The 19,475-nt window shown below is 43.3% G+C and overlaps 1 protein-coding gene across 1 annotated transcript in view; it reads left to right on the top strand.

The window, feature by feature from the left end:
- LOC117431578 (cytoplasmic FMR1-interacting protein 2) overlaps positions 1 to 19,475 on the top strand; it is a 62,507-nt gene that overhangs the window by 14,257 nt on the left and 28,775 nt on the right. The window contains exons 5-19 of the mRNA XM_058996110.1: positions 535 to 636; positions 1,200 to 1,381; positions 2,244 to 2,340; positions 2,814 to 2,942; positions 3,454 to 3,558; positions 5,175 to 5,266; positions 6,078 to 6,195; positions 7,397 to 7,513; positions 8,381 to 8,506; positions 8,674 to 8,840; positions 9,472 to 9,619; positions 10,660 to 10,813; positions 11,315 to 11,471; positions 12,195 to 12,291; positions 12,563 to 12,639. Of these exons, the coding sequence (XP_058852093.1) occupies positions 535 to 636; positions 1,200 to 1,381; positions 2,244 to 2,340; positions 2,814 to 2,942; positions 3,454 to 3,558; positions 5,175 to 5,266; positions 6,078 to 6,195; positions 7,397 to 7,513; positions 8,381 to 8,506; positions 8,674 to 8,840; positions 9,472 to 9,619; positions 10,660 to 10,813; positions 11,315 to 11,471; positions 12,195 to 12,291; positions 12,563 to 12,639 (1,868 nt within the window). The remainder of the gene's footprint in view (positions 1 to 534; positions 637 to 1,199; positions 1,382 to 2,243; positions 2,341 to 2,813; positions 2,943 to 3,453; positions 3,559 to 5,174; positions 5,267 to 6,077; positions 6,196 to 7,396; positions 7,514 to 8,380; positions 8,507 to 8,673; positions 8,841 to 9,471; positions 9,620 to 10,659; positions 10,814 to 11,314; positions 11,472 to 12,194; positions 12,292 to 12,562; positions 12,640 to 19,475) is intronic.

The raw sequence follows: 19,475 nt of genomic DNA, 5'->3' as shown, positions 1-19,475 counted from the left end.
ACCCCCGACAACCACATTATAACGGGTAGCACTGTGTAACTCATAGAAATGCCATCTTGCTCATATAGTGAAGCCTGAAAAATCTTTACAGGTGTTACGAACAGCTGTTTTAATCTTTCTTAATCCATATTGATGTATAATTTATTTGTTTACCTCAGGCAGCCTCATTTATTCTCAACTATCTCATTATACACAGAAGGGCTTTATCTTACAGCAAAAGAAAATACCTTATATAAACAGGTATGCGGTTCAGTAGTTTATGACTACTAAACATTGTGGCACGAATCCATGACGATTTTGGGGTATTTGTTTTTTTATTACTTGAACTGGTGGTATGGTGCTTCTAAACAGGGAAGTCCAGTTAAAATTAAAATCAGGCTTAGAAATATTACCATCAGAAGAATAAAAAAATGACTTTACCAGCTCTCTGCGTAGCGAAGCATCAGGTGAACCATTTTTATACTGTAGTCTTTCCACTTCAAATCAGTGTCCAGACCGATCTGACACCTGCGTGCTGTGTTACTGATTCACCAGGTGAAGTGCAACGAACAGCCCAACCGTGTGGAGATATATGAGAAGACAGTGGAAGTGCTGGAACCGGAGGTTAATAAACTGATGAAGTTCATGTACTTCCAGGTAATACCTTTTCACCCAACTGCTCCAATACTGCAGTAGTGTGTAGCCCCAAACCTTTTAATAGACATAGCGCTTACAAACTAATTCCAGTCACTGTTACCTACTATATGTATTGTCATCACATCACATTTTCTGATACGAAAGACACACATTATGGTAAAGGTGAATTTCTTTATGGTATTGTTTGCAAATATTTCAATGCTACACTATTATACAATATTATTACTTGGTCAGGAGGCAGGAGTTTGCACAGTCACAAACCTGTTAAATAATTCCCTTTAGCTGCATGAACAACTCCTAATAGTACATCTGCAGACTCAGGTGTGAAATTCCTGCTGTGATGAGTGCAATCAGAATAGATTTAGCAGGGGTCTGATTGCTCAAATTGCTATCCAGCACTGTGTTAAGTTTATAGTCTTCATGACATAATGCACTTTACAGGACTTTTATTCTCAATGTTTTTCAGCATACTGTTTTAATCAATGAGATTGTATGACATCCTTTGTCAGAAATGCTAGATTTCTTCAAAGCCAGTACTATTACTTTTGGGGTTTCTTTTACAGCGCAAAGCCATTGAGCGGTTCTGCAACGAGGTGAAGCGTTTGTGCCATGCCGAGAGGAGGAAGGATTTTGTGTCCGAGGCCTACCTCCTGACCCTGGGGAAGTTCATTAACATGTTTGCAGTGCTCGATGAACTGAAAAACATGAAGTGCAGCGTGAAGAACGACCACTCTGCTTATAAGAGGTGGGAATGGTTGCTGTTGTACTCGCAGTGACAGACTTACTGTAGCAGTAGTTTACATAGTTTATACACAGCTAATGTATTTAGTCATTTAAACAGGCGTCTGGTTTAGATGTGATTCTCAGATGTCAGACAGTGACAATGATTACTCATTGTAGTTATCTACCTTAGTATCCCCCCCTGGGCTGTATGTCACACTGCATATTACAAATACTGTATCTAGAGAAGCACTGAATTGTGATGAAACAAATCATTGAGGGAATCAGAATCTGGGGTTATATGGAGACAGCAGTCCACCTGTCAAATCCTGGAAATGTTTAGGAAAAGAAGGGTCAAGTCACAAAGCTTTAACTCATGGGTTATTTAAACATTTTAAATAAATTAAATACAGTTAGGTCATGCTTTGTCAATAGGGCCCATTGAGATGTATGGAAGGACAATCTTCACCATGTTGTAATGTAGCCTGACCAGAATCTTAGCCCTACAGTGGCTTAAATCTATTAAAAATAGAACTGTTGATTGCTTATTTGTTATCATTAGAAAGCGTTGTGATTCTCAAGTGGTTTGACATTATCCATGAGATCTTTGACACAAACTGCAAAATGTTTGTAATTTTAGAACTCTTGGTGGTGCCAAGTTTAAATGTGTAAACGCTTCTGTTTAGTTTACTACTGCTAAACATTTCACCAAACATTTAAGCTGAAGTCATTCATTGAGCTGTTTACTGTATTTATCTACTCAGTATTAGGAAGCACTGTTTAGGCAAATGACACAACATATGAATGTTTAGTTTAGTGTACGTGTTACAAATACTTGACTGATCGCTTTTAAAAACATCTTTTTTTTTTAATGTTGCCATTTGCAGAGCGGCCCAGTTTTTAAGAAAGATGGCTGACCCCCAGTCCATTCAGGAATCTCAAAATCTCTCCATGTTTCTGGCTAACCATAACAGAATAACACAGGTAACCCACCTTATCAACTACCCTGATAGAGCCGGTCCATTGTTCAAGTAATTATGAAAAAAATCTAGGATCTGCCACTTGGGATCAAGTTCACACTGCTATGCACAGGTGCTGGCACATACTGATAAAACAGGACTGTCTGATCTAGCCTATCTAATATGTGTATATGACAGGCAACTAGAACAGAAGGGCAGCTCCTGAAAGAAAAGTATGTGAGTGATTGCAATAAGAAGCATTCAGAGTGACTGCAAGTATTATAAACAGGTAAACAATATCTTTGCTGTACATCTTGTGTGTGAACCTCCATGGCTACTGTAGATGGTAGTACATGTTTAATGTTTCATATTGGATCTTATGAGAAGTAGCCAGACATTAGCTTTTGCTTTGTGTTGTATAAATAGCCATGCTGTGGCCGGTGTGCCTGGTTTCACCGTCGTTGACAGTAGGTTCACACTATTCTTGGTCTTTCACAGTGTCTTCACCAGCAGCTTGAGGTGATCCCAGGCTATGAAGAGCTGCTAGCTGACATTGTGAATATCTGTGTGGATTACTATGAAAACAAGATGTACCTGACGCCCAGCGAGAAACACATGCTTCTGAAAGTAAGACTCTAAGAACGGGGGAAAACGATAACAAACACAGGACCTTTTGTAATATATATATTGTAATGAGATGGTTATTTCACATGGTTTATTCAGTGCAGAAGTCCTAATTATTTCAATCTTTAACTGATACATAGCTTAAACCGAATTAATAGCTCTGTCTTTGTGTTCTATTTCAGTCATTTATAGGAAGTAGTGAACTGAGGCTTTTATTTATAAAAATTAAATTCCCCTTTTTCATTGTGTCAGACACATTTACTGAAATTCATTTAATAGGCAATACTGCTAGGAATAATGTACAGTTGTATGTGATTTTACTTTCAGATAAGGTATATACAGGTAGTGTATATATGCATATTTTAAAATGAAAAGATGTGTGTTATAACATGTCTCTTTCAGTTATGTACAGTATGTATGTAAGCACCTTGTCTTCTATCCCCTGACTGCATTGTCTAGTGCAATTCTGTTGATGATGAAAGGAACTGCAGTGTAACGTGGTTGTTTGATTTAGGTCATGGGGTTTGGACTATACCTGATGGATGGCAACGTGAGCAATATTTACAAACTGGATGCCAAAAAGAGGATCAATCTTGGTAAAATTGACAAGTTTTTCAAGGTACGTTTTTGGTTTGGTAGGCATTGTGAAGTGTTTGATAACATTATGAAATGATGTTTGTGATAATAAGCGACAGAATAAAACTGAACTGCTGCTCCCCGTTACATCCTGTGCTGCATTGGATGGGAACAGACTTACAGAACATGACTTGATTTAATTCCCAGAAGCAGTAGCACCTGCATTGTGCAGTAGACTCTGGAAAAAGAAATGCATGATGAGTGTCTGGAGCTGAGATTGTGAACATACTGTTTTCTAACACTTTGCTGTTTGTGCACCATTTTGTGAAACTGCATGGATATTTTTAAAAGCGGTTTGTCATTGTTCTAAAATGTAATTTAAGTTAACAGATTGCACCTGCACTTCCATCCACCTGAAACCACATGCTTCCCAATTACTTCCTGTTTTAATTCAAACAGCTGAATACAATTAAATACCAACATGGCTAGTTTGCTACTAGTATAAACTTTAAACACACAAAAAAACTGTGTTAACCGCTTTTGCATTAAACATTAAAAGTTCTTACTAGTGTGATGCAATCATGAAACACAATGAATACAGGGCTGTCAAATTTGCAATTACCTTTAGCCTGGTGTAAACAAAATGAAAGCTAAGTGATATGTGGTTTGCAGTTATAATAGACTAGTCAGTGCTACCCCTAGCCGATGGCATGTTAAACTTCAGTATCCTAATTCTATGATAATTGAAGACTAGACATTTTTATAAGGTGCAGATTGTGAACAAAAAACAAATCTGAACAGGGTCCTGTTCCCCGAGTTGAAGCAGGCGTTACTGTAGAAGACAAGCAAAGAACTAACTATAGAAAAGGGGGGGCAGTGTTAGTGCTGCTTTTGTTAATAATAAGTGGAAGTAAAATGGATTGTAAAGCCTTTGCTGGAACACTTTTAAATAACTTTGCTTGTTACTATATTTATTTAAAATTACCGTTATTATTTCCCTGTCACGCAAAGCTGGATATAGTGTACTTTGGGGTCCAAGGCATCCTTCAGGACAATTCTGGTCACATTGCTAAATATGTGACATAAGTTAATGTTGGAGCCCATGGCTTTTTCATTCATAACGTGTGAAAAAGGCAGCAGGATTGCTATTTTGCCTGCTCAGCAGCTTGCAGCCAATTATCAGTTCTAAAAAGTCCTGCCAAAGAGCTAGTGCTTTGTATCACTTTCCCATTTTAACCAGAAAGAAGAATTATTGCCTGCTATTGCTGTGTAGAATTGGATTGTGGTCTCCCATGTGTAATGTGCAGGCAGTAATGAGCAATGACAGGATGTAAATTCAAGTGCAGTTTCCAAAATTCTGTACTTCTGTGTTCTGCAATCGTCACCTTCGAAAATGAAATTCTTGGATCAGTAAATGATTTGAAGCAGACAGTCCTACACCACTGAAAACAGTCATAACGTTGGTGTACGTTGGTATTCACCTGAAATTCAGTATAAAGTCCTGAACCCTGTTAAAAATCAGATGGACTGCAAGTCGGTCAATTTTACCTTAAAATATTTTTTTAGAAAAACAGCCAAGTTCATGAAACTGTGATTTGAATAGAAATGTGTGTTAGGGGATGCTATTGACATACTTGTTGTTGCTGGGTTGTTTTACAGCAGTTACAGGTGGTCCCTCTGTTTGGTGACATGCAGATCGAGCTTGCCAGATACATTGAGACCAGCGCTCACTATGAGGAGAACAAATCCAAGTGAGTGCCTGTTTTACAATGGTCCAGAGTGGCACTAAATACAATGGGCACCATGTTCTACTGCACTGTAATGATATTACAGAGTAATTAGTAAGGTCAGCAATGATTCTATAATCACACCTTCTGCAATTACACCTGTTTCATATTTCCCCTAGTCTTAAATTATTTATATTTTCCCATAGTTTGTATTAAACGTGACTAATTCCAGCGCTTCAAGAAATTAGCTATGAATATAGGGTGAGATAACTGAATATATTTAACTCAGAACAAAAAAGAATTAGGGGGGGCATGATTGGAGTCTTTAAAAACTTAAAAGGAGTTGACAGTCAGCCCGGACCATTACCTTAAATGCAGTACAGAAACCAGGACAAGAGGACACATTTGGAAATTAAGTGGCGATAGACTGAAGAACGAGGAAAGGAGACTGTTCTTCACACAGAGAGTGGTGAGGGTATGGAATGGGTGACTTAGCCATGCTGGACATAATATGGCATCAATCAGCTATTAGGAACTTGTTTGTAAATGTTCTTATGTTCGTATATAACTCAAAGGCCAGTGACACTACAATGACAATGGTTCTGTATTCCACACATATAGGAGGGGAATGCTGGAACAAATCTAACTACAGTAGCTTGGGACATTGGTAAAATAGTGGGAACATTTTCATAATGTTGCTGTATGTTTTGTGTTGCTCTATGTTCTGAGCAAAGAAGCTTTGATCAAGGGGATTGGACGACACAAGTTTAGTACTGGAGCTCTTAGCTTGAGCTGGTTGTGCTCCAGTGACTGAAGTGCTTCTTTTCCACTCCAGGTGGACCTGCACACAGAGCAGCGTCAGCCCTCAGTACAACCTCTGTGAGCAGATGGTCCAGATTCGGGACGATCACATCCGCTTCATCTCAGAACTGGCCCGCTACAGCAACAGCGAGGTGAGTGCTCGGTTAAAATGCATTGAAGTGAACGTCATTGGAAATACCTGCTTGAAAAATAACACCAATCAAGCAGACCAGTTGAGTTTAGTGCTGAATAATTAAACCGGGCATAGGGAAAATACTTCAGACTATGGTGGGAGAGAAGCCAACAAGTGAAGTGAAGTGCAGAGAGAGAGAGAGAGAGAGAGAGAGGAGAGAGAGAGAGAGAGAGAGAGAGAGAGAGAGAGAGAGAGAGAGAGAGAGAGAGGAGAGAGAGAGAGAGAGAGAGAGAGAGAGAGAGAGAGAGAGAGAGAGAGAGAGAGAGAGAGAGAGAGAGAGAGAGAGAGAGAGAGAGAGAGAGAGAGAGAGAGAGCTAATTTCTCTCGTACTATAATAAAGATGTTTTTTTTTTTTTTAATCGTGATTTATTGTGATAATTTTTAGATGATAATCTCTAATTGAAAATGCAATTATTGTCCAGCCCATCTACTATTGCACATCAAGAATTCAAGTTTATTAGAAACCTGATGTTCCAATTGTTTTCTTAGTTCATAATTTTCACCTGTCCTCAAGATTGGTTACATAAATAACACGCTGCAGCACATGTGCTGTGTTAAGATTGTTTTTCACGCTATTGATTTTGTTCTGCATCAGACTACAGATTGATAATTACATCGTGACGGCAGAGTTGTGCAAAAAATAAAAATTGATCCTGGTGACAGAAGCCAGACAAATCAATATATGAAGTGATTGTGGAACTTTTGGAGTGCATTCAAGTTAGACTGTAGATGTTTCCATTGCAGTACTTGGAGGTACCTTATTTCTATACAATCCTACAGTACTGGCCACTGAGGTGTAACGTGTCAAGTTCTGTTTGCTGACATCAGCGTTGACAAAACGATGAAAAATACAACAGTGGAGCTGCTGCTTATTCAAAAAATCAGGTTTAATCTGGTGCAAAACAGCTATGAGATTAATACAAGGTGTCCACATACATTTCTTATTGGACCCTATTCACACTGCATAAATAATGTGTGTTCTTCAGGTTTTGAAAACATGAATAAAGTTAATGGCAACCACATGCTTTCAACAAGTGTGGATTGTGCATTATTTAGGTAATGTGGATAAGGCATTACATTTTGTATAATTTCTAGCACCCTGCAATAAACAGGTTTGATATGGGACCTTGTGTGAATAATGTGCATGTGTATGTCTGCAGGTTGTGACTGGATCAGGACTGGACAGTCAGAAATCGGATGAAGAATACAGAGAACTCTTTGACCTGGCCCTTAGGGGGCTCCAGCTGCTTTCCAAATGGAGTACCCATGTCATGGAGGTGGGTAAGTAGCAGGGCCTGGAACATGACTGTGCTTTTAGATTTGTAAAGTGCCTTTCATCTGCCATGGAGGGGGGAGGATTCTGAGCAGCCCTGAAGTGCAGCCACCACTGGGGTGGGAGAGTGCGTGTTGAGCACCAGGAAATAGCTTATTTTCTATGTTCGTTGGTTGTTGTTGTTTTTAATCTGGGAAGTGGATGAGGTGTAAATCCATACACTTAAGTCTGAGACACCAGAAGTAATTTCACACAGGCTGCCCAGGTTGAAATGTATTGTCTGTGTGAAAAATGAGTGTTAGAAAAGACTGGTGCTGGGTGCTGGAGCTGTCAGATCTTTTTACTGTTGCTTGGGGAATTCACTTTGAAATGTTGCAGTTATTTGATCTTGCGCCATTACGGTAATGTGAGGAAATAATGATATTGAATTCCAATAAAGTAATCCCAAAAATAAAAAAGATAAACAATGCCGACAGCAGAACATTTCCTGTAACTATGCGTTAACGATATCTCATCTCTCAAACCTGTTTGAACCACAGTTACATAATGTATTAACACTCAAATGTTGTAGAAAATAATATATACTGTACAGGTATCCTTTTTTATATATAACACCAGAAACTGTTAGTTAGAATATATACATTGATGTGGCAAACGGTAGCAAAGCATCATGTATATCTTTCACCGATCCTTTCTTAACATCATTTATTTTCATTCATTTGTAGTTACATGGTACACATGCCTATCAGATGTATGCGTTTGTAATGCCAATGCAGATTAGTGTTGAACCAGTCAACAGCAATAATTCTCACGTCAGACTGCAGCACCTCCATGGTACTCATGCAGTTTCTCACCCCTCTTTGTCTTTCAGTACTCGTGGAAATTGGTGCACCCCACTGATAAATTCTGTAACAAAGACTGCCCAGGCACAGCAGAGGAGTATGAGAGAGCCACCCGGTACAACTACACCAGCGAGGAGAAGTTTGCTCTTGTGGAGGTAAGGAAAGTGTATCGCCTGGACAGTCCTTGAGAAGTCAAACCAATTGGGGTCTATTCAAAAGATTATTTGAACGTTAGTCAAAAGTTACAAATAAGTATCTCTGAACAAAAATACAGTTAAAAAAGCAAGCGTAAAACCCCCTTTCCTGTGTGTGTCGTGTCCAGGTGATTGCCATGATAAAAGGGCTCCAGGTCCTGATGGGGAGGATGGAGAGTGTTTTCAACCAGGCCATTCGGAACACCATCTACTCTGCGCTGCAGGACTTCGCACAGATGGCCCTGAGGGAGCCCCTGAGACAGGCTGTGAGAAAAAAGAAAAACGTCCTCATAAGGTACATGTAGTATTTCTTCCATTTGAGGGTGCTACAGGGTTACAGGTCAATGTTTCCATTCTGTTGTACCTGATGTATGTCCGGTTTGGACATGATTCTGAGAGCTCTGTTGAGGCCACCGGGTGCTTTAAACTTCTTTCAAAAGTCAGCAGGATGCCTGAAACAGAAAATGATATACAAAGTTAGTTAAGATAACTCTGATATTTCATACCCGTACTATGTTGCTCTTCAAAGTGTTTTCCATGTTTGTGACACTTAAGTTATTGAAACCTATATTTTAGTTTGTACCACTGCTATGAGATTCTGCTGGCGTTCTAGTCAAACAGATTTTTACAGATTTACACAGGGCTGTAAAGAAAATAAAAACTGCAAAGTTACCCTTAGTCATGACAGCTTATATATTTTTAATCTGATTAAATATACTGACAAGTGGTTCACATATTGTCTCCATGTTTATGCATATTTTTGCACAACATGCAAACACAGAAAGTGACTTATGAGAGGAATATGTAAAAAAAAAAGAAGGGAGGCTAGGCTGGTTGTCAATGTACCTCTTAGGACCTACTTTTTCACCAGTAATGTGTCATTTGGAATGCATATGTTAGTAACTTATCTTGTTGTTTTGTTGCAGTGTTCTTCAGGCAATTCGAAAGACAATCTGTGACTGGGAGGGTGCCCGGGAGCCCCCCAATGACCCCTGTTTGAGAGGAGAGAAGGACCCCAAAGGAGGCTTTGACATTAAAGTTCCCCGGCGTGCTGTTGGGCCTTCAAGCACACAGGTAGGTTTGACATGGACGGTAGGTCCATCCTGTGACCAGTACTGGAGACATTCCTCATAACATATTCTACCAGTCACAATACCTGACCCAACCTTGCTTGTGACAAGAGGTATCACCAGGCTCCAAGGCTGCAGACAATTTTGTTAAGATGGATTTTTGCATGTAGTGCAATGACATATTTTGCATTTGTGGGCACCTGTGATTTATATTCTTTACAGGGATGTCAATTTTACTTCCTACCTTGTGTTGACCATCTTCAATGGCCAGTCATATATTCTGAGCAACAATTGTATCTCAAATTTAAGTGCAAGCAAATTATCTTCAACGTAAGAAAATGGGGACCAGTTACCATATTTCTAGTGCAAATAATTGCAGAGCATTGCTTTATAGACTTTTATATGTACAAACAACTGGATCTGTTGTTTTATTTTTTTTTAAGTGGAATGCTAAAAAATCGAACTGTTCCTTCCTGGTATCTAATCACTTCCTGTGCGGCATGTCACATGGTCTGCAGCATCTAAATCATTGGAGGAAACTAAACTACACCACTGGATGTTATTTGGTACCAGAAAGCAGCAGTAACTTTTAATAAGGACATGAGAAAGTGCTTTAAGTTGTGGGATTGTCTAGTTGCTCTTCTTTCCACCGGAATTGGACACAGTATTCAAAGTACAGTCTCACCAGTGCATTATACAACCTCATCATAACCTCCCAACGCTAATTCAATAGCTGCCTATCTGAAGATCTTCAACAGAAAAAGCCAGATCAGGCCTGATTCAAACGAAACCTCTAAAGACTGTTTTAAGGAGTGCTTTTAAGGACTGATTTTTGTAGAGTGTGTATGCATTCTCTTAGATTAAATCGTACAAACAAAAAAACCCAAACATAATTCGAATAATTAAAATGGGCTTTAAAAAACACCTTAAAACAGTCCCTTGTAACCAATGTTTGTGAGCTAAAATGGATTAAAAAATGTCCTTTAAGTGGTGCCTGAGGGGCTGAGCTGCGTTACCGATTACAAGCTCTCTGATTCCTTCCAGCTGTACATGGTGAGGACCATGCTGGAGTCTCTCATTGCGGATAAGAGTGGCTCCAAGAAGACCCTGAGAAGCAGCCTGGATGGGCCCATAGTCCAGGCTATTGAAGAGTTCCACAAACACTCCTTTTTCTTCACCCATCTGCTCAATTTCAGCGGTAAGTGATCCCATCATGAGGAACTGCAGTCAGGCCAGCTTATAGCGATACTGGAATGTAGGTCTTTCTCTTCTTGTCATCTTTAAAAGTTATTGTGGTAAGGGATGAGTCGCCTCAAAAACACTGAAAACGCCCATCCACTGACTATTTACCATGTTAGGCAAACCCTCTTTTCAAAAAGCAAATCTTTTATAGCATACTGATTCATTGTGCTCAACTGACTGTACTTTATAATTTGTAAGAAAATGAATGTAAAATGTGGAAATATACACATGGAAAGTTACAATACTACTCAAATACTTATTTTATTACAGTTTAATTAGACAAATAACACATGGTTTAATATATGAAATAGAGCCGTTGTTGTTAAGCCCACAATGCAATGCATGTATATGTGACTGGGGATCCCCTCTGTGATGCAATTCATGTGTATGTGACTGGGGATCCCCTCTGTGATGCAATACATGTGTATGTGACTGGGGATCCCCTCTGTGTGTGCAGAAGCCCTGCAGCAGTGCTGTGACCTCTCCCAGCTCTGGTTCCGAGAGTTCTTCCTGGAGCTGACGATGGGGCGTAGAATCCAGTTCCCAATCGAGATGTCCATGCCTTGGATTCTGACAGACCACATTCTTGAGACCAAAGAGCCTTCCATGATGGAGTAAGTCATTCACAACTAATGCAGAGCACTCAATCAAATATCACAGCACTGATTTCTGATGTTGGTTTCCTGTCCTATTGAATCAGCTCGCCACACTATGTGGTTTCAGGTTAGAACCCCTGAAACAGGGTTCCAGTGATGTTTGTAATAGTGATGTGATCCGTTTGCTTGGCAAATAACAGATATTGAGAGCTGAATAATGCTTTTTCTTTGACAACAAAGCAGAAGAAGAATGAAAACAACAAGACAGGTTGCCATGTTAATAATGTTCGTCCCCATGTACAGTAGTACTGTGGAAGTTAAATGCTTTGTACCTTTAGCTAGCTATGGTATGGTGTGCTGTTGCTTTATGTGCAGGATTGTCCTATACAATAAAACTTCAGGCAATGCACACATGATTTCTGCAACGATATTGGCATTCATGTTGTTTTAGGTTATAAGCAAATGCCAACATTTTTAATTAATGTAATAGCTTACTGTGAAAGCATGACCCCACTGTGAATGCCATATTATGTCACAGCTTGACACACTGTTAAAAAAAGCTGTTAATTAATTAATGCATGGGCTTTCCTGGGCAAGATGAAGTTACACAGATTTTAAAGTGGCGTCTCTTATAAATGCCAAACTAATCATCTTTGTTTTTATTATTATTGCATTGTCTAATGCCCCATACCCCCAATACATATACCATTTTAAATGTCTGTTTTCTCTGTCCATTTTTAGGTATGTTCTGTATCCCTTGGATCTTTACAATGACAGTGGATACTACGCTTTGACAAAATTTAAAAAGCAGTTTCTCTATGACGAAATTGAAGCCGAGGTAAGTAATGACATGTTTTGTGTATGAAATATTTTCACTGTATAACCCCAAGTTCATTTACATTCAACACCACTATGTAGCCTTTGAAAATGTGTACTGCAGTCATTTTAGTGATGCTATGTGTTGGTTAAACATAACCGTTATCAGATGTGCACATGTATTTATATCACCATTTTTAATGTTTTGTCCTAAGAAATAGAAGTGTTTTAGAGAATGCTGTCAAACCTTTTCTTTGCTACTCATGGCCTCATTTCAATTTCTCATTTTTCAGGTGAATCTGTGTTTTGACCAGTTTGTTTACAAGTTGGCAGATCAAATATTTGCTTACTATAAGGCCATGGCTGGCAGGTACAGTATGCTTTTGTCTTGTTTGGGTACCCTATGAAATGGCAGCTACAATAATATGAGACTTTTGTTGAATGTTACTGCTGTGGTAACATTTTCATATCTGCTGTTAAGCAATACTGACTTTTAGATCACTACTGACCTGAAGGTACCAGCTTCAAAATACCCCTCCATGATGTTTTTCTTTCTGAAGTGCTTACCCAATCACGGGCCCAGAAAGGCACTTCAGTATGATCGTGTTTACATGGTCACAGTCCTTAAAGGGTTAAGCTTATTACCCAGGATAGGCGTGTAGAGATCTAACTTCTCTTTTATGAAGCTATTGTGGAGGGGAAACCACAGACAGGTTACAAACCACACACAGTACACTCAATTCATTGAATTTATCATCAGTGGAGATCTTATATATACTGTACATTGTACAAGGTTTCTGCAGCAGAGATTTTAGTTGGTTTTTAAAATCATTAAGGCCCCTTTCATTTTTAACATCACTTGGCTATCTGTTCCAGTTGGATGGTACCCTGTTTTAATCTTTAAGCAAGAGAAGATCAGTAAGGTTCAGGAAGATATTAAAACCCACAGGGAAATGAAGTTGTCCTAACAAAGACACGCTTCAAGTTATTTTGGGGATTTTTACAGTGTTACATGATTCCTGTCTAGCAGAGTAAGTCCTGCTACAAAAACACAATTTTTCAATGAGGTATATGAAAGACTTCCAGAGCTTCTTTTGAATAAAATGGACCCAGCTGCAATATTTTTTATCACTAAGGTTAACAGCATGGGGGACTGATTTCCGATTCGAATCTGATTTCAGACTTGCTCTTTTTCTCTTTACAAAATACTTTTAAGAAATGTTTCTTTAATAACTTTTTTGGAAGGTTTTATAAACATTCCCTTGGATTAAGCTTTGCTTGGATCCACACAAAAACAGTAGAAAAAAGGCTGTCATGAACTGTAAGTTTGTTTTAAGTAAGCAGCATGAGTGACTATGGCCTGATAATGTGGACTGCTGTATGCTGGCAGTATGCTTGATTTTCTATGTTTATTAGCAGACTCAACAGGTCATACAATCATTAAGAAACTGCAATACCTGAATATTTATTACATTGTGAATATAATGAAAATATACAAATGAAGGATGACATCTCATTCTGTGCTGCTTTTCAACAACGGGGACCCGACTGCTTTTGTAAAGCATGTAGGCACTTTGTTATTGTGACCAATTTATTTTCGGACGCATCTTGTGATAATACTGCCTGGAACTCCGAGGTAAACAGGACAGATGCAGGTGTTCCGTAACAGATCATGCATACCATTTACTCAACAATAAGACTGCTCTGCTCCTAAAAAAAGACATTGTTAAAATGGCAACAAGCTTAAAAAATTGCAACTTGTGGCTACATTTAATCTCTGTGATTCATTCTAGCATGAGAATTGGTTCCTAATGTAGAGATTAATACAGCATTAGAAGTCAGAGAGCAGAGGTAGAAAATGCAGTGGTTGTGGAAATGGTTAGTTTAATTCTAGTTTGTCACGGAATCACAGGTTTTGAATCTCTGCCACAGAGCAAACTTACCAAAGTCTCAATCGGTACATTACAATGAGCTGTATCTATATTCACAGTTCAGAGCTGAAGTACCTGGGCAGTGATAACTGGAGTAAGTGACCTCTTTATGAACACACCCATAACTAACAATATAACCCTAACCAAACAAAAGCAGCGGCAATACAATGGCAAAGCAATGAGCTGCTAAGGACAGCTACAATGGTTGCACAGAGGCACAGTGAGTAGAGGTATAGCGATTCATTGTGTATGAACAGAATGCACAACTTCCTTACATTATATATTGCATTGTGAAACACAGGCGTGTATTATTATTGTAATTGAAAGATGAATACATGTGATTTAATCTCAGTGGTTGTAGTTTACAAAATGATTTCATAAACCTTACCTATTGTGAACTAACTTTCCGATGTCTGTTACTGCTTCACTTCCTAGGGAATTCCACCTCAGCAGTGTCGTCAGCTCCAGTGTGCTAATGTGTGAAGAATAATCTGCTATTTATTCCCAATCCATTGTGTTGCCATTGCTTGTAATGCTGTGGTCGGTTGAACGCTGTCTGCTTGGGTTTCTTCAGGGTGATGGACTGGGATTGTATTAGACTTGTGTGTGTAATGCACCATGCAGTAGATCACATGCCTTGGTTGTGGGTTATTGGTTTCTCTTTGTAGGACACAGAGAAACACTTTTGCTATGATGTTGAATGGGGATTGTAAATGAGCCTCTAAATACACTGGTTATATCATTCCTTTACACATAGAGGTCACTGTAAAGGGAACATGATTTCTTGAGGCTCTCAAGTTGTATAGCTATTTGTGACAGTCTGGCTCGCAGTGGTGTGGTGGATGACGTCACGGACCAGGAAGTAACTGACTCCAAACAGTGGATGGGCGGGTGAAACTGAGTGCAAAAGCACTCAGCGTATTTAATAACAAACAAACTAAATATTTAAACAAAATACAAACAAAAGGGCACGAGGGCCAAACGAATAAATAAACAAACAAGTAAGTGCCGTGCTGGATTATCCAGCACGTATTAGCAATTGTTTTTTAAATATTATTCCTTCTCTCCGCTCCCCGTACTCTCTACTCCAACACCCCAACATCAAGTGCAGAGAGCTGCAGGTTTATATACTCTGGCCGAGGGATTTAACTAGTTGGTAATTATCTTATTATCCCCCGGCCAGAGTCTGCACGCGTTTGGTAAGGATGCATGACTGTCAGCTATTTAAGTAATCAGTAGCTGATCAGCCATGCATCCTCACGGGGTTTTTAAATAATAATAAAAGACGCAGCGCTTTTACCCGCGCCGCAAACAAAAATACAAATAATAATAAATAGGGGCGGGACACTCCGCCACACATGCCCCCCCTTGTGCGCAGCACACATGGCCCCAACGGCCACCTCCCCCCTCAGTCTTAAAGTCCCGGAAGAGGGGGAAGCAAGTTACTTCTGGGGGGGGTGGCCATGGTGGAATCTCTGGCACCCCCCCATTCTTCGTGGCCGGCAGCTCCCTCTTCCGGGGCTCCCGCCACACTCTATCCTGCCGCGAAAGTGCGGCTGGGGGAGCTGGTCTCCTGACCTCTCCCCCTTCTTCATGGCCGGCAGTTCCCCTCCGTGGGGCTCCGACCACATGATCTCCAGCCGCGAAAGTGCGGCTGGGGGAGCTGGTCTCCTGACCTCCCCCCCTTTCTTCATTTCTGGCAGCTCCCTTTCATGGAGCTCCGGCCATCGTGTAGCGACCCCAGGCGAAGCAGGATCCCTGGCGACCCCAGGTGAAGCCGGACCCTCGACGACCCCAGGCGAAGCAGGATCCCTGGCGACCCCAGGCAAAGCCGGACCCTTGACGACCCCAGGCGAAGCAGGATCCCTGGCGACCCCAGGCGACGGCAGCAGCAGCGGACCCTCGGAAGGCGACGGCAGCAGCAGCGGACCCTCGGAAGGCGACGGCAGCAGCAGCGGACCCTCGGAAGGCGACGGCAGCAGCAGCGGACCCCCGGAAGGCGACGGCAGCAGCAGCGGACCCTCGGAAGGCGACGGCAGCCGCAGCGGACCCTCGGAAGGCGACGGCAGCCGCAGCGGACCCTCGGAAGGCGACGACAGCCGCAGCGGACCCTCGGGAGGCGAACTCGGGAGGGGAGCCCCTGGCCATGGAGGCGGCAGCGGGAGCTCCACTTCTCCCTCGTACCCTGTGTCCTGTGGAGAACAAAAGGCAGCCCCAGGCGATGCAGAACAGCCATCCCCAGGCAATGGCGATGGTGGGAGGGGAAAGCAGTCCTCCCACAGCGGCTGAGACGGAACCAGCAGGTATTTACCCTCTGCTGGTGGAGCTGGGAGTGGCAAGCAGTCCTCCCACGGCGGCTGAGGCGGAACCAGCAGGTATTCACCCTCTGCTGGTGGAGGTGGGAGGGGCAAGCAGTCCTCCCACGACGGTTGAGGCAGAACCAGCAGGCATTCACCCTCTGCTGGTGGAGGTGGGAGGGGCAAGCAGTCCTCCCACGACGGTGGAGGCGGAACCAGCAGGCATTCACCCTCTGCTGGTGGAGGTGGGAGGGGCAAGCAGTCCTCCCACGACGGTGGATGTGGAACCAGCAGGCATTCACCCTCTGCTGGTGGAGGTGGCGGAGGCAGAGGCAGCTCTTGCTGCTCTGCTCCTGGTGATGGTGGAGACAGAAGCAGCTCCTGCTGCTCTGCTCCTGGTGGTGGTGGAGACAGAGGCAGCTCCTGCTGCTCTGCTCCTGGTGGTGGTGGAGGCAGAGGCGATGGGGCGGATGCTGGCCACTCAGAGGGAGGCTGTGGCGGTGCTGGCTCCCTCTGCTGTGGCGGCTGGGCTGGTGTGTGCCGTGCTCCCTTCAGCAGCATAAATAGAGGCTGCTGGGGAACACCAGCATCCTGCCCTTCTCCCCCCCAGAAAAATTCAGGGGGTTGAGCCTGTAACTCCTCCCCTTCTGGCTCTTGGGACTGCAGCTTGGGTCCCAAGGCTGTGGAAGCGCAGACTTCCACCTCTTGGGCTATGGACGCACCGACTCCCCCCTCTTTGGGCTGTGGACACACCGACTCCTCCCTCTTGGGCTGTGGACGCACCGACTCCTCCCTCTTGGGCTGTGGACGCACCGACTCCCCCCTCTTGGGCGTAGGACGTTCGGGCTCCTCCCACTCGGGCGTAGGACGTTCGGGCTCCTCCCACTCGGGCGTAGGACGTTCGGGCTCCTCCCACTCGGGCGTAGGACGTTCGGGCTCCTCCCACTCGGGCGTAGGACGTTCGGGCTCCTCCCCAGGCTGTGGAGGCGAAACCAGCAGGCATTCTCCCTCTGCTGGTGGAGACGGTAGCGATGGCTCCTCTCCCTCTGATGCTGGAGACGGTAGCGATGGCTCCTCTCCCTCTGATGCTGGAGATGGCAGCGATGGCTCCTCTCCCTCTGATGCTGGAGACGGTAGCGATGGCTCCTCTCCCTCTGATGCTGGAGACGGTAGCGATGGCTCCTCTCCCTCTGATGCTGGAGACGGCAGCGATGGCTCCTCTCCCTCTGGCGCTGGAGACGGCAGCGATGGCTCCTCTCCCTCTGGCGCTGGAGACGGCAGCGATGGCTCCTCTCCCTCTGGCGCTGGAGACGGCAGCGATGGCTCCTCTCCCTCTGGCGCTGGAGACGGCAGCGATGGCTCCTCTCCCTCTGGCGCTGGAGACGGCAGCGATGGCTCCTCTCCCTCTGGCGCTGGAGACGGCAGCGATGGCTCCTCTCCCTCTGACGCTGGAGACGGCAGCGATGGCTCCTCTCCCTCTGGCGCTGGAGACGGCAGCGATGGCTCCTCTCCCTCTGGCGCTGGAGACGGCAGCGATGGCTCCTCTCCCTCTGGCGCTGGAGACGGCCGCGATGGCTCCTCTCCCTCTGGCGCTGGAGACGGCAGCGATGGCTCCTCTCCCTCTGCTGGTGGAGACGGTAGCGATGGCTCCTCTCCCTTTTGTGCTGGAGATGGCAGCAGCAGGGTCTCTCCCATATCCGCAGCCAGGTAGTTGAACACCATGGCTGCGATGTCTGGGAGGGAAGCTGGGTGGTGTTGCTGTTCCCAGGCCTCCCAGCGCTCCCCATCTCTTGCCCACAGGAGGTTGATCACTGCAGGGAGGGCTTCCTCATAATCCCTCCCCGGCTCCACCAGCCAGTCCCAGACTCCCTCAGAGGAGAGTGCATTCGTCCTCTTTGGAGGATGCAGGTCCTCCCTCACTGGACGCTCTGGCTCCTCTTTCTCCTGCCATGGAGGGGGTTGGTCGGGTGCTATGTGACCCACCTCCCCAACAGCGAAGCACCACTCCTCACCTTTCAAGCAGGTGGGGCAGACGTCCAGCATGGTTGAGCTACAGTGGGACCTGCGACCGGCCCCATGCTGCTGTAGCTGCTGCTTCCTCCGTCCGCTTCTTCCCATATTTTTTTTTTTTTTTTTTTTTCCCAAAAACACACAAAAACACTTTGAAAAAAAACGAACAAAAAAACGAGCTTTTCTTTCCTGGTCCGGCTATTGGAGGCGTTTGTTTTGTCCCACGCAGGACACCATATGTGACAGTCTGGCTCGCAGTGGTGTGGTGGATGACGTCACGGACCAGGAAGTAACTGACTCCAAACAGTGGATGGGCGGGTGAAACTGAGTGCAAAAGCACTCAGCGTATTTAATAACAAACAAACTAAATATTTAAACAAAATACAAACAAAAGGGCACGAGGGCCAAACGAATAAATAAACAAACAAGTAAGTGCCGTGCTGGATTATCCAGCACGTATTAGCAATTGTTTTTTAAATATTATTCCTTCTCTCCGCTCCCCGTACTCTCTACTCCAACACCCCAACATCAAGTGCAGAGAGCTGCAGGTTTATATACTCTGGCCGAGGGATTTAACTAGTTGGTAATTATCTTATTATCCCCCGGCCAGAGTCTGCACGCGTTTGGTAAGGATGCATGACTGTCAGCTATTTAAGTAATCAGTAGCTGATCAGCCATGCATCCTCACGGGGTTTTTAAATAATAATAAAAGACGCAGCGCTTTTACCCGCGCCGCAAACAAAAATACAAATAATAATAAATAGGGGCGGGACACTCCGCCACACTATTGCAAAATGAAAACCATGATAGTTTCTGAATACATCCCTGCGTGTGACTGCAAAGCTTTTTTAAAAACTGCCTGGGATCATTTTCTACACTCAGCAATGCTTACCCCAAAGTGCAGTTCATTTTACAACTTGCAAATCTAGTAACAAGTAACTTGGGTATTATTATTATTATTATTATTA

This window comes from Acipenser ruthenus, chromosome 22 (assembly GCF_902713425.1).
Source record: "Acipenser ruthenus chromosome 22, fAciRut3.2 maternal haplotype, whole genome shotgun sequence".
Lineage (NCBI taxonomy): Eukaryota > Metazoa > Chordata > Actinopteri > Acipenseriformes > Acipenseridae > Acipenser > Acipenser ruthenus.
The sequence above is the reverse complement of the archived record's forward strand: the minus strand, read 5'-3'. Positions and strand labels throughout refer to the sequence as shown.